The 12,832-nt window shown below is 36.8% G+C and overlaps 2 protein-coding genes across 6 annotated transcripts in view; both read right to left on the reverse strand.

Moving 5' to 3' along the window:
• atf7a (activating transcription factor 7a) overlaps positions 1 to 8,782 on the reverse strand; it is a 38,650-nt gene extending 29,868 nt beyond the window's left edge. The window contains exon 1 of one of the 2 annotated variants that reach the window (XM_016559346.1): positions 8,691 to 8,782. The gene's annotated coding sequence lies outside the window, so the exon portion shown is untranslated. Of the gene's footprint in view, positions 1 to 7,144; positions 7,240 to 8,690 lie in introns of those variants that run through there. The other variant, XM_016559345.1, reaches the window with a different exon arrangement.
• A 1,378-nt stretch (positions 8,783 to 10,160) lies between these two features.
• The window catches only part of asb8 (ankyrin repeat and SOCS box containing 8), a 6,627-nt gene continuing 3,955 nt past the window's right edge, over positions 10,161 to 12,832 (reverse strand). For all 4 annotated transcript variants that reach the window (XM_016559350.1, XM_016559351.1, XM_016559348.1 and 1 more), the window contains exon 4: positions 10,161 to 12,066. In XM_016559350.1, the coding sequence (XP_016414836.1) occupies positions 11,431 to 12,066 (636 nt within the window). In that variant the 3' untranslated portion in view covers positions 10,161 to 11,430. The remainder of the gene's footprint in view (positions 12,067 to 12,832) is intronic.

Genomic DNA, 12,832 nt, shown 5'->3' on the forward strand with positions numbered 1-12,832 from the left:
TAGTTCACCCAAAAATGAAAATTCTGTCATTAATTACTCACACTCAAGTCATTCCAAACCCATAAGACCTTCGTTCATCTTCAGAACACAAATTAAGTTGTGGTACTTGTGAATGTGCATTTAAGACTGACATGGAAGAGAAGAAATTGCTGAATAAAGTAATTATTTTAGTTTTCTTTGCGCACAAAAAATATTCTCGTAGCTTCATAAAATTAAGGTTGAACCACTGATGTAACACGGACAATTTTAACAATGTCCTTACTACCTTTCTGGGCCTTGAACGTGGTAGTTGCTTTGCTGTCTATGCAGGGTCAGAAAGCTCTTGGATTTCATCAAAAATATCTTAATTTGTGTTCCGAAGCTGAATGAAGGTCTTACGGGTTTGGAACGACATGAGGGTGAGTAATTAATGACAAAATTTTGGGGTGAACTATCCCTTTAAATTACACAGGTATACAGAGCACAAAAGAACAAAACAGAATGCTGTATATTTCCTTATTTCAGTTGCGTTCAAGTGACTCGTGTGGAGGGACATGCAGTTATAAGCTGAAATCAGCAGCCTCTGCCAAGACCCTTGCTCTGTTTTCCATAAAGAAAATAACTGCATCTTGTTTGCCCCAAAAGGCCCTTCCCATTACAGCTGAGATCAAAGTGGCGTACAAGCTAAGCAGCTTGATTCCTTGCAGACCTCACATGCTCTACAAGTGAGCCAACAACTTGGTGCCAGATCTTTCGGACTGGTTGCAATACACACAGACAGTTTGGTCAGAGAAACGAACGGAGAGACCATATACAAATGAGAACCACCCATTCGTTATACCCTTGGTGAAGTGTCCACATCTCAGTAAGCCTCAAACTAAGAGAGCACACTCATGCTGGAGTCTGAAGTTTACCATTGCACAATAAATCAGCCGAACAGAGATCGGGCCACCTGTGCTACAACTGACCGTCCAAAACAAAAATAGAGCCTTGATGTATTATTCACAAAGACATTCTGGAGTAATCTAAGACCACTTCCTGTTATGATTAAGATTATGTTTGCAATATAAAAGCATGGGAAGCATTTGTAACTGAAGTCTGTTTAAGCATGTTTATACTTTAATTATTTCCAACGAATGCTCAATTAAAAAAAACTTCTATTAATGAAACGACATATTCTTAACATCTCAAAAGGCTTGCATTATAACAAACTAAAGTGCGCCTAAAAAGGTCAAAATAAATAAATAAATCTGTGATGCAACAAAATTTCAGCAACTAACAATAAAAGAATTTTCGGTTTTGGCCAAAACCATTTATCAAAACAGTGATGTTTGATCAGCATTTTTCCAGTTACATGTTTTAATTGTGTCAGCCATATTATTTTGTGCACTCAATATACTGTAGATAAACAAACTAGCCGGGTGGACACACTTCACAGTGAGCAAAAAGGATGCTAAATTAGCATATGTATCATTTATTCAGCTGAAATAACGAGAGGTGACTTGTTGCCGAAAAACATTACTACAATAGCACAAAAAAAAAAACTGGTGTGTCAGCGCCAATACATCGCTGTTGTGCTACAACATTCTGGGGCATTCTGAGTTTGAATCCCGGCTCGTGGACCTTTCCCGATCCTGTCCCCCTCTCTCTCGCAATTTGCTTCAAAATAAAAATCGTATAAAAAAAAAAAAAACTGGTGCAGGACCAGAAATTGCTAGTAAATTTCACAAATAACTAGGGATGTTGAAATTAATCGTTTCTACAATGCATCACGATGTAGACAAGGACGATTCGGTATCGGTTCAGTAATAGACCATAACCGATTATGACGTACTGATGCTTTTCTAACGTCATTTGTCGCATACGTGCTTTGTTGCGGTAGCATACATTAGGCGTATTCGGCTTGAAGCGCCGCTGCGCAGAATGATCAGTGCATGACATCAAGTACAGCGAGAGCGATAAGAGAGCAGACGGATCCTTATGCTTTCGAATCGCTCTCGCGGTTTATGTCATACAGTACACTGATCATTCTGTGCAGCACCGCTTCAAATCGAACGCGCCTAATGGCGGAGGGAGGCGAGTGCGAGTAATTAAAAATGCTCCAACTACTTTAAAAACCAACATCTGGGCACATTTCGGCTTTTATGAACAACCTGGTAAGCACGACCTGGAGAAGACACACGCTGTGTGTAAATCATGTCATGCACAATAAAATATGCAGGGGGTAATACGACTAACTTGAGAAACCACGTCAGGTACAGTTCATATATCTGACTGCTTGTATTTATTGACAAAATTATATACATGTGAAGTAAAATTGAAAATTGAGGATGCAATGCATTGTCAATGCATTGTGATGCATCGTGATATCGAATTGAACCGAATCGATGACATGATAATCGTAACCGAACCGAACCGTGAGACCAGTGTAGGTTCACACCCCTACAAATAACTACAAAGAAACTGTAAGTTAAATAGTGAAAGAAACATAACATTTTGAAGTAGAAAGACTGAAACATTCTCCAATAATCTGTTTTATTTACAACTTCTAATTTTTTTTTACAGTGTTGTTTATCACCTGAGAACATGAAACACTGAACAGCATACAGAGTTGAATTACCCAGTTTCCCAAATTCAATTACCCAAACTTATTTTTGGTTACAAATAAATAAAAACGATAATTTTGGTTTCAGTCTTTTAGTAAAAATACATTTTGGTGCATCACTAAAACAAATTCAACCAGAGTCTCCTACATAAGAACCGCATATCTCTGCATGAGTGCTTGTTGCTAAGCCACGGCTCTGACAACATCCACCATCTTTGATAGCACTACTGAAGATAAACTGAACTGCTGGGTTTGTCTATCATCAACAATTTAAACAGGACGACAGCTGGCAGTATATTAGCAACGCACTTGCTTGAGTTTTTAAAAATGCAATACATTCAGGGATCCCACACCTTCCGACCAATGGATTTCCATGACTTTCGCATTTACATTTATATTTGCATCGAATCATTAAGAGGACGCTGCTTTTATTCAAAATTACAAACACGGAATCACAGCAAATTATACAGGAGCTAACATTATTAGCAGTCCCTGAGTAAACAATTGATGAATTTCTAAATAAAATAAAAATAATCATAAATATTTGATTTTTTTTCATTATTTAACACACTGTATATATAAAAAAATATTTTTAAGCTATGAAACATTTTAGAGAATTATATTGACTACAGAAATTTCCAGGACAATTTAAAATGTTCTTAATTTCCCTGACTTTTCAAATTAACATTTCCAGATTTTTTCCACAACTGTGGGAACTCTGTGAAATGCATTTTTTTTAATTCACAGCCCAGTTCCTCAGGATCAATTGGGCCTTAGTGGTCCGACACGGGGACAAACAGCATCCTGCTGTTAACTTGGATTTCTCCTACTCAGCAGGTGGACGGTGTAGCAAGGTCCGGCTATAATCTGCCTCAGGCGTACACTGTTTGATGCTGTCTGCTAGGAAACTGACAAAACAAACTGTATTAATAGCTCCAGCTGGAGCCAAGAATGAGGAATCTGGAGAGTGCGCTGCCAGAGAGTAAGGGAGACCCCACAAAAAGGGAGCGACGGAAAAGGGGGGCAGGGAGCAGAGAATGGAACAAACGCTTTTGGAGGGTGTTCGGTAACTTGCAGGTAAAGGCCAAGGGTCCCGCGGATGGTTTCGGGGACGGGGGATCTAGGGTGGGGGTGTGTTTTATGGTTGATTTGGATTTATGTAACCTTAGTGAACCTGAGCTTTTGGAAAATGGAACAAATGAAACTTTAGATCCATGTCTGCAGTGTGCCCGGTGCTAAACCCAAAGTGAGGAAATACACAATGTAGCCCAATGCAGTCCCTAGGGCCTGTATTCTGCTAGGAACAATGTGGACCCCAAGTCCCCCTCTGTAAACCCATAATCCTCCTCAGATCAGATCATACTGCTGCTGCAACAATGTTGGACATGCTACAAGTCAACAAAATGGCAACAGTGCGTCTTCTCTCCTGCCTACAGAAATATATCAAACGTCCATGATATATTTGCGATTATGTTGCTGGCAATATGTTATGCGACACTGATTCAAATGGACTTATTTGCATCATTACTGAAAAACCTTTGTTTCAGTCCCTACAAAATACTGTAGTAAAAACATATGTAGGTAAATATTGCTGTTTATTAATGTATAGCAGTTTAATAGCGTGCAAACACTGCTGTTCAAAAGTTTGGGGTCAGAAGAAAGAAATTAAAGAAAGAAATGAATACTTTTATTCAGCAAGGACACACTGACCTTGTCAAAACAAGTGACAGTAAAGACATGTATGATGTTACAAAATATTTATATTTCAAATAAATGCTGTTCTTTTGAACTTTCTAGTCAAAGAATCTAAATATACCACAAAAAATATTAAGCATCACAACAATTTTCAACATTGACAACAGTAAATGTTTCTTAAGCAAATCAGCGCATTAAAATGATTTCTAAAGGGTCATGTGACACTGAAGACTGGAGTAACGGCTGCTGATGATTGAGCTTTGTCATCACAGGAATAAGTTACGTTTCAAAAATTTATTTAAAATGTTATTTTAAATTGTAATATTTACAGTATTACAGATTTAATTGTATTTTTGATCAAATGCAGTATATGCAGAGAATTCTTTCAAAAACATTAAAGAATTTTTGCAGACCCCAAACTTTTGAACTATGAAAATAAAAATGTTTGATGTAAAACAGTGTGAAAAACATCTTATCATTATTATCATCTAGAATCTAGATTGTTCACCATATTTTACTTCTTGTATTAAACCACAGCGTATGGTCAAGATGATGGTTTCTATGATTTGACTGCAAAAACATTTTAAGCAATTTCAGAGCAAATAAACATCAAGATCATATTAAAAAGCTGGAAAAATATTGCTGTCACTATGGCTATGTTCTGAAAGAGTGGCTAATTACATTATAATGGACATACCAATTCAATTTTGGCATAATCTGCTGTTTCTCTAAACACTACCACACCATGATGGCATGCGAATATCATATTTTAATGATTCCTAAATCAGAGCTATCTATCAACCCTGGTGTGCTTGCCAAAAACCGGATGAAAACAGTTTCCAGCCACCCACATTGTCCATTTATTATTTCTACTATGCAGTATCTCCCTCGATCTTTGCGAGGTTCTCTCACAGTACTTCATGAGCCTGGCACACCTTTTAGAGCGGACCAAATATTACATAACTTTAGTAGAGCACAGATGCCCAGAATCAACTCAAGCACGGCTGGATGTTTACCCTTATTGTCTGTTTTATTTGAACAGTCTGTTATTTGGTCTGCTGGACATTTGAAACAGTGTTATTTGGTCTGCTCTATTGTCGCATCCGGGCAACTATCATTATAAGCTGTCAATTATATTATCCTGTATACAACTGTTGCCAGGACAACTTACATAATCATAACATAGTCCGTCATTCACAGTTCTGACTTTTAATGGTTAGCGTGGTTCAACAAACGACCTGGCAGTCACAAACAGTGCCGATTTCATCATATGAAAGACGTCAAACTGGCATATGAAGTTCCTTCCTGTAAAACGTCTTCACTTAACACATTGTGAACCGCTGCAGATGCCTTATAGCAGAGGTGAAAGTAACAAGTAAAGCTCTGAGCTCTTATTAACCAAGCCGCTATGAGGCAATTACTGTAACAGCTGCAAAAATGCTCACTAGTGCACAAGCAAATATGTCTACTGAGAGGATGATGTATTATATGGAGACGTACAGTCATTCCAAAGAGTAACATTATTGGAATTCAACAAGTGCCATATGAAGTTGACCTATATCTACAATTACAGGTTCTCAGACATACAGATGGTGTTTACAGGTCTAAGATGGGACATTCACACGCTCAGATGAGATCAAGTTGATTGTTATCAGCTGTTTTAGGAGGCGTCTTTTCACACTGGATGCATTATGAGCAAATATGTCTTTATCTTATCTTTATTTTATCTGACTTATCTGGACAAATACCCACAACTATTTCATGGGATAACAAACTGATCAACAGCAGGTGCTTGTTTTATATAATATATTCATACAGCTAACAAACGAAACGAAAACAAATATTGTTTGTTTAAATTGCAAGGAATGATTTATAATTCTGACATTTGTGTGGGGTTGACCCTCTTTTATTTATTCATGACAAAAAAAAACCCATCTGCCTTAACCTAACAGTAATTACTGCAAAGCTTTTAGAAAAGTTTAGTTGAAAAAACTAAAACGTCAAATATGAAAAGTAATTTATCCTACTTCAAATCATGACTGTCTCTGTAAGCAACAAAAATAGAACTTTTATGGAAATAAATACTAAAAACACAAGGCACGGTTGCCGAGTTTTGTTTTATACATAGTTTTATGACACTTTAATGTGCAATTTCTAACTTCTATGTTGGATTGCTGCAATACACCAAAAATAATGTTCATTTCTAGCGCCCTCGCCGAAAATAAACGTCGCTAACTATTTAGCAAACCCATGCTAGCTTGATGTCTTGCGAACATGCCAACTTTAAAGCCAGCCTTTTCCCGCATGTGCCCGCCCTACCCTCGTTCTGATTGGTCACACGCGCGTCAATCAAAAATATCGAATTGTTGTTTGGCTACAATAAACGTCAATAACGATTTTTAGTTGTGTCTCATTGGCGCACGGAAATCCCACTCAAAAAATGGAATTCACGTACTTAGAGCGTACAGGCCGCTCATACTCCCCCCGCTAGACACAAAAGTATGCAAAGAGTACTTTGAAGCAAACAAACTGACCGTGGCATCAAATTTGTCATTTCATATAAGCAAAAAACGCTATAGTATATGGTAATATGGTATATACACATACAAGATAATAAATTACGCTAGGGGCACTTTTCTGTTCCTAAGATTTTCTTCTCTCGCTTGTCAAGAGCTCTGAACGAGCTGCAGTGTACGAGCAGACTTCGGCTGTAACCCACTGCCAATCTGACAGCCTCTCAGTCTCCTCATAAAAGTTACTCTTGATCACAGACAAACCTGGTAACGGATATAAATAACAATTGGGCGTTGTTTCAAATCAAGACAACCTTCATTTTTGACAAAAGAAGAATGTTTACAAACTTACCACAGCGCCCCTCTATCCCACTCTCTCTATCTCTCTCTCCTCTCGTGGAATGTGACACGCCCCTCCTTGTGAAGTATCGCGAGATTTTGGCGTCACACAACCCCAAACCCCCAGCGCTCACCTGGGATGGGATGTTTACGATCCTGTCAACTTGTTGGTTGTTTAATGTTCATGTTGTTGATAGCTTGTTTATTTTCGGACTATAATAATGTTAACATTTTGGCACGAACTGTGAATGTTGCTATGAATGTGAATGTAAATCACGTTCTTACTCTAAAATAGATTATTTTAAAATGTGAAAATAAATAAGTAAAATTTAATTTGCAATTTAATTTGCCATATTAATCCCATGCTTTTTTCTTAAAGACTTTTGGACCTTTTTTCAGTCTTACAGGTTTCTAAATAATAATAAATAATAGGGTACTACACTGTCTTGTTTTAGAATAGTGGTTCCCAAGATCATTAGTATTAATATATTAAAACAATCAAGCTGTAATGTAAATTAAAATACATAAACGTATTAAAAATTGTAAAAATTAATAAAAAATAAATAAAATTGTAAACTGAAAATCATATTTAATTTTTACCCTCTCAGTAACTATTGAAGGACATACAGTTCTTGAAACTTCTGGAATCACAGAATGTATCATGTTTAATTCATTTAATATATCAGTTTCTGTTACTCCCAGTTTCTGTTAAGTGTTAGTGAAGAAAGTTTGAAAATAGTTAGAAAATCTTATTAAAATATAATAATTGATTGTACAGTCAATTTCTTTGCACTTTTAATAGCGTTTCCTCATTCCTTGTATTACAAAATGGCAAAAAAAAGGAAGCAATGTTTTTAATTATTCATACCCTTAGATTGTCACGAACAATATTTTGTTTCCATCCCAGCCTTAATAACTCTTCACAAGTGGTCAGTGATTCATTCTACTACTGAGTGTATCATACTGATTTTGCTGTGCATTAACTATTGTAAAGCCATGATGAACCGCCCTACCCTCGTTCTGATTGGTCACACGCGCGTCAATCAAAAATATCGAATTGTTGTTTGGCTACAATAAACGTCAATCACGATTATTAGTTGTGTCTCATTGGCGCACGGAAATCCCACTCAAAAAATGGAATTCACGTACTTAGAGCGTACAGGCCGCTCATACTCCCCCCGCTAGACACAAAAGTATGCAAAGAGTACTTTGAAGCAAACAAACTGACCGTGGCATCAAATTTGTCATTTCATATAAGCAAAAAACGCTATAGTATATGGTAATATGGTATATACACATACAAGATAATAAATTACGCTAGGGGCACTTTTCTGTTCCTAAGATTTTCTTCTCTCGCTTGTCAAGAGCTCTGAACGAGCTGCAGTGTACGAGCAGACTTCGGCTGTAACCCACTGCCAATCTGACAGCCTCTCAGTCTCCTCATAAAAGTTACTCTTGATCACAGACAAACCTGGTAACGGATATAAATAACAATTGGGCGTTGTTTCAAATCAAGACAACCTTCATTTTTGACAAAAGAAGAATGTTTACAAACTTACCACAGCGCCCCTCTATCCCACTCTCTCTATCTCTCTCTCCTCTCGTGGAATGTGACACGCCCCTCCTTGTGAAGTATCGCGAGATTTTGGCGTCACACAACCCCAAACCCCCAGCGCTCACCTGGGATGGGATGTTTACGATCCTGTCAACTTGTTGGTTGTTTAATGTTCATGTTGTTGATAGCTTGTTTATTTTCGGACTATAATAATGTTAACATTTTGGCACGAACTGTGAATGTTGCTATGAATGTGAATGTAAATCACGTTCTTACTCTAAAATAGATTATTTTAAAATGTGAAAATAAATAAGTAAAATTTAATTTGCAATTTAATTTGCCATATTAATCCCATACTTTTTTCTTAAAGACTTTTGGACCTTTTTTCAGTCTTACAGGTTTCTAAATAATAATAAATAATAGGGTACTACACTGTCTTGTTTTAGAATAGTGGTTCCCAAGATCATTAGTATTAATATATTAAAACAATCAAGCTGTAATGTAAATTAAAATACATAAACGTATTAAAAATTGTAAAAATTAATAAAAAATAAATAAAATTGTAAACTGAAAATCATATTTAATTTTTACCCTCTCAGTAACTATTGAAGGACATACAGTTCTTGAAACTTCTGGAATCACAGAATGTATCATGTTTAATTCATTTAATATATCAGTTTCTGTTACTCCCAGTTTCTGTTAAGTGTTAGTGAAGAAAGTTTGAAAATAGTTAGAAAATCTTATTAAAATATAATAATTGATTGTACAGTCAATTTCTTTGCACTTTTAATAGCGTTTCCTCATTCCTTGTATTACAAAATGGCAAAAAAAAGGAAGCAATGTTTTTAATTATTCATACCCTTAGATTGTCACGAACAATATTTTGTTTCCATCCCAGCCTTAATAACTCTTCACAAGTGGTCAGTGATTCATTCTACTACTGAGTGTATCATACTGATTTTGCTGTGCATTAACTATTGTAAAGCCATGATGAAGATGAAAACTGTGATGTAAACTGAAGGTGACGGCTTTGAAAGCAGAGGAAGATGAGCTGCAGAGGGCCTTTATTCAGTCCTACTGTAGTTTCCTTCCTGACCGATTTACATTCTCTTAAAGAGGACATCCTGTGCTTAGACAAGAGTTTTAAAAAAAACACAAACTCACTTGCTTACGCTAAGAAGCATAATGTACACAATTAAAGTATGCTTCTTTCCCGCTATTAAATTTCCTATTAAGAAAGCAAAATCATGGCTTTAACGGAGAGCGTTTTTAAAGTCTTAATAACGTACAGAAAATGTTAATACGTTTTTGCTAATTAATATAAAATAGTAAATGTTTATTTAGCTATTATAAGTAAATATAGGTTTTACTTTTTCCTGAAGGTCTGATATTTGACAGTCTTTTCCTTTCATGAAAAATTAGAACATCATTTTTATTATTTTACAAACTAGGTAAATGGCAACATTCTGTAGCTTTAGCTGACTGTTTTATATCATGTGGTATTCCAGCACCCTCTACTGGTTAAAATTATACACACATAGCTCATCTGAGGTTTCAAGCCATTGAGAAGGCAAATGATGTGTTCATAATCACGTTCACGTTTCACTTGGTTTGAAGAAAAAAACTGCAGTAAAACACTTGAACAATGCATGGAGGCTTTTACTGGTTAGTATGCATGCATAAAACTAGATGTGAGCACTACATACTTAATCAAGCAATATAACAACAGAGAAATGAAAACAGAGCTGCAAAAAATCAGTGGGGGTTCACAAGATGTGACACTAGTGTTGACATGAATTCATTTAAGACATCCCATTCATGGTCTGCCAGCGTTTGGAATGATTATGCTTACATGACACTGCGAAGCTAAAAAATGAACATTCCCATTACTGACACAGAATATTCTTGTTAAGGTTTGCTATGTTTTCATCTCAAACGTAAATACAGCTCATTTTCTGCAATCATCAGCACCAAAATAAGTAATACAATCCAAGACTCTAAACCAGGTAGTTTTCAAGAGAAATATTCATGATTACGAATGTGATAGATGGACAGAAATAGATATTGTTTTGAAATCCAATGAAGTGTTCTTACATTGTTCTGTTTCAGAATAGTAAACAAATGTAAAACAAGGTTTCTTTGAGGCAAATTTACTATATTCTTTGCAAAATTTCACCCATATTTTCAGGCTTATTTTTGATGGCTGGGAAGCCTCATAAAATGATTCAACAAAAATGTTAATATTTATTTGACTTAAAAATTTTAAGGTTTTAGTTGTCTTAAAAAAAACTATTACTGCATAAATAAAAACGTTAACTTCAAATAGAAGAAATAAAGTTAACATATAATTATAACTTATAAGTGCTGTTAAAGTGTTATTTGTGTGTACATAGGATTTACTGGTAAATAATATTTGTAATGATTTTCTTGTTTTTGCTATTAAGAGTGTTTCACACATAGTTATCTACTGATATTTTAACATTATGGGTTCATAAGTGCATTATCGACATCTCTCTCCTACCAGATCAATATTTTTCCTCACCAAAGCGGACAATCGTACTGCAACCCAAGTCTGAATTTGTTTGATGGCATTACAGCAACAAAAGAAACATGAAACTTCCTCACTTCTTCACCCACTGTATATGGACAGACACACTTCAGATTGCAGTCTGATTACAATCACGTTCACGTACACAGAAGACATCTACCTCCTCCACGTCTGACATTAAGCACAGTCTCCTCGCTCAGTCTCTGAGGAGCACATATTCTTTCACTGACTCTGGAAGCGGGAGCTGTTTCACCGCAGATGGGAGGTACTGAACTCCCAGGCTGTTACGAATGGCGCAGCGCGCCAAGGCTCGCAACGAGGGCGGCTGGGCTACGAGGCTAGTGAGTCGAGCCAGTAACTGAGGATCTTTACTGAGCTCACGCGGTAAAGAGCCGTCGGCCCTGCGGATCTCGAACCTCCCCGCGGCGCGGCAAAGCAGCTCCAGGCACTCTTCCTCCTGTTCCGTGCCCAGGCCCCGAGCCAGCAGCGCCACCAGCCGCGAGATGGGCGTCTGGCCCTTTAGGTTGGTGACGTGGACTTGAGCGCCATACTCCAGCAGCACACGGACGCTCTCCAGGTTGCCCTTCATGGCCGCCCAACTGAGGGGTGTGTCGTTATTGTAATCGCGGACATTCGGGCACGCGCCACTCTCTAACAGGGCCCGTACACACTCGGGGTTATCTTTGAAGGCGGCCCAGTGCAGTGGGGTATCCTTGTTGCCATCCAGAGCATTCGGCTGGGCCCCGTATTCTAGAAGCAGCTCCACACAACCCTCGTCCTTCTCCGCTGCGTAATGCAGGGCAGTGCGGTTGTAGCCATCCAAGGCATTTACCTGTGTGAGAGAGTTAGATGGTGAAAATTATTATTTTTTTGTTAAATTCTGAATTAAAATACTGTCAAAAATTAGTCAAAAATGTTGCATTTGGTGATGGGTGATGCATCTTTCCGGATACTACAATGAAGAAAAAAAGCCATATTAAAATTTGAATTAAAAAAAGAAACAACTTTAAATGTATTTGATCAAAAATACAGTAAAAACAGTCATATTGTTAAATATTTTAAAATGTAATTTATTCCTGTGATGGCAAAACTGAATTTTCAGCAGCCATAACTTCAGTGTCACATGACTCTTCAGAAAATTTCTTATTATCAATATTGAAAACAGATGGGCTGCTTAATATTTTTGTGAAAACCATGATGAATGTTTTTCACGATTCTTTGATGAACAGAAAGTTCAAATCAACAGAATTTATTTGAAATATAAATCTTTTGTAACATTATTAATGTCTTTACTGTCACTTTTGATCAATTTAATCCTTGCTGAAAGTTTTCATTTCTTTTTTAAAAAATCATACTGACTCCAAACTTTTGACCAGTAGTGTACATATATTTTAACAAAACATTCTAATTTCTCATTAAAGGGGTCATATGATGCAATTTAAATTTTTCCTTTCTCTTTGAAGTGTTACAAGCTCTTGGTGCATAAAGAAGATCTGTAAAGTTGCAAAGACTAAAGTCTCAAATCCAAAGAGATATTCTTTATAAAAGTTAAGAGTCAGCCACGCCTACCTAAAACAGCTCGTTCTAACACGCCCCCA

The sequence above is a fragment of the Sinocyclocheilus rhinocerous genome, unplaced genomic scaffold (genome assembly GCF_001515625.1).
Source record: "Sinocyclocheilus rhinocerous isolate Xijiao unplaced genomic scaffold, SAMN03320098_v1.1 scaffold2754, whole genome shotgun sequence".
NCBI classification, from domain to species: domain Eukaryota; kingdom Metazoa; phylum Chordata; class Actinopteri; order Cypriniformes; family Cyprinidae; genus Sinocyclocheilus; species Sinocyclocheilus rhinocerous.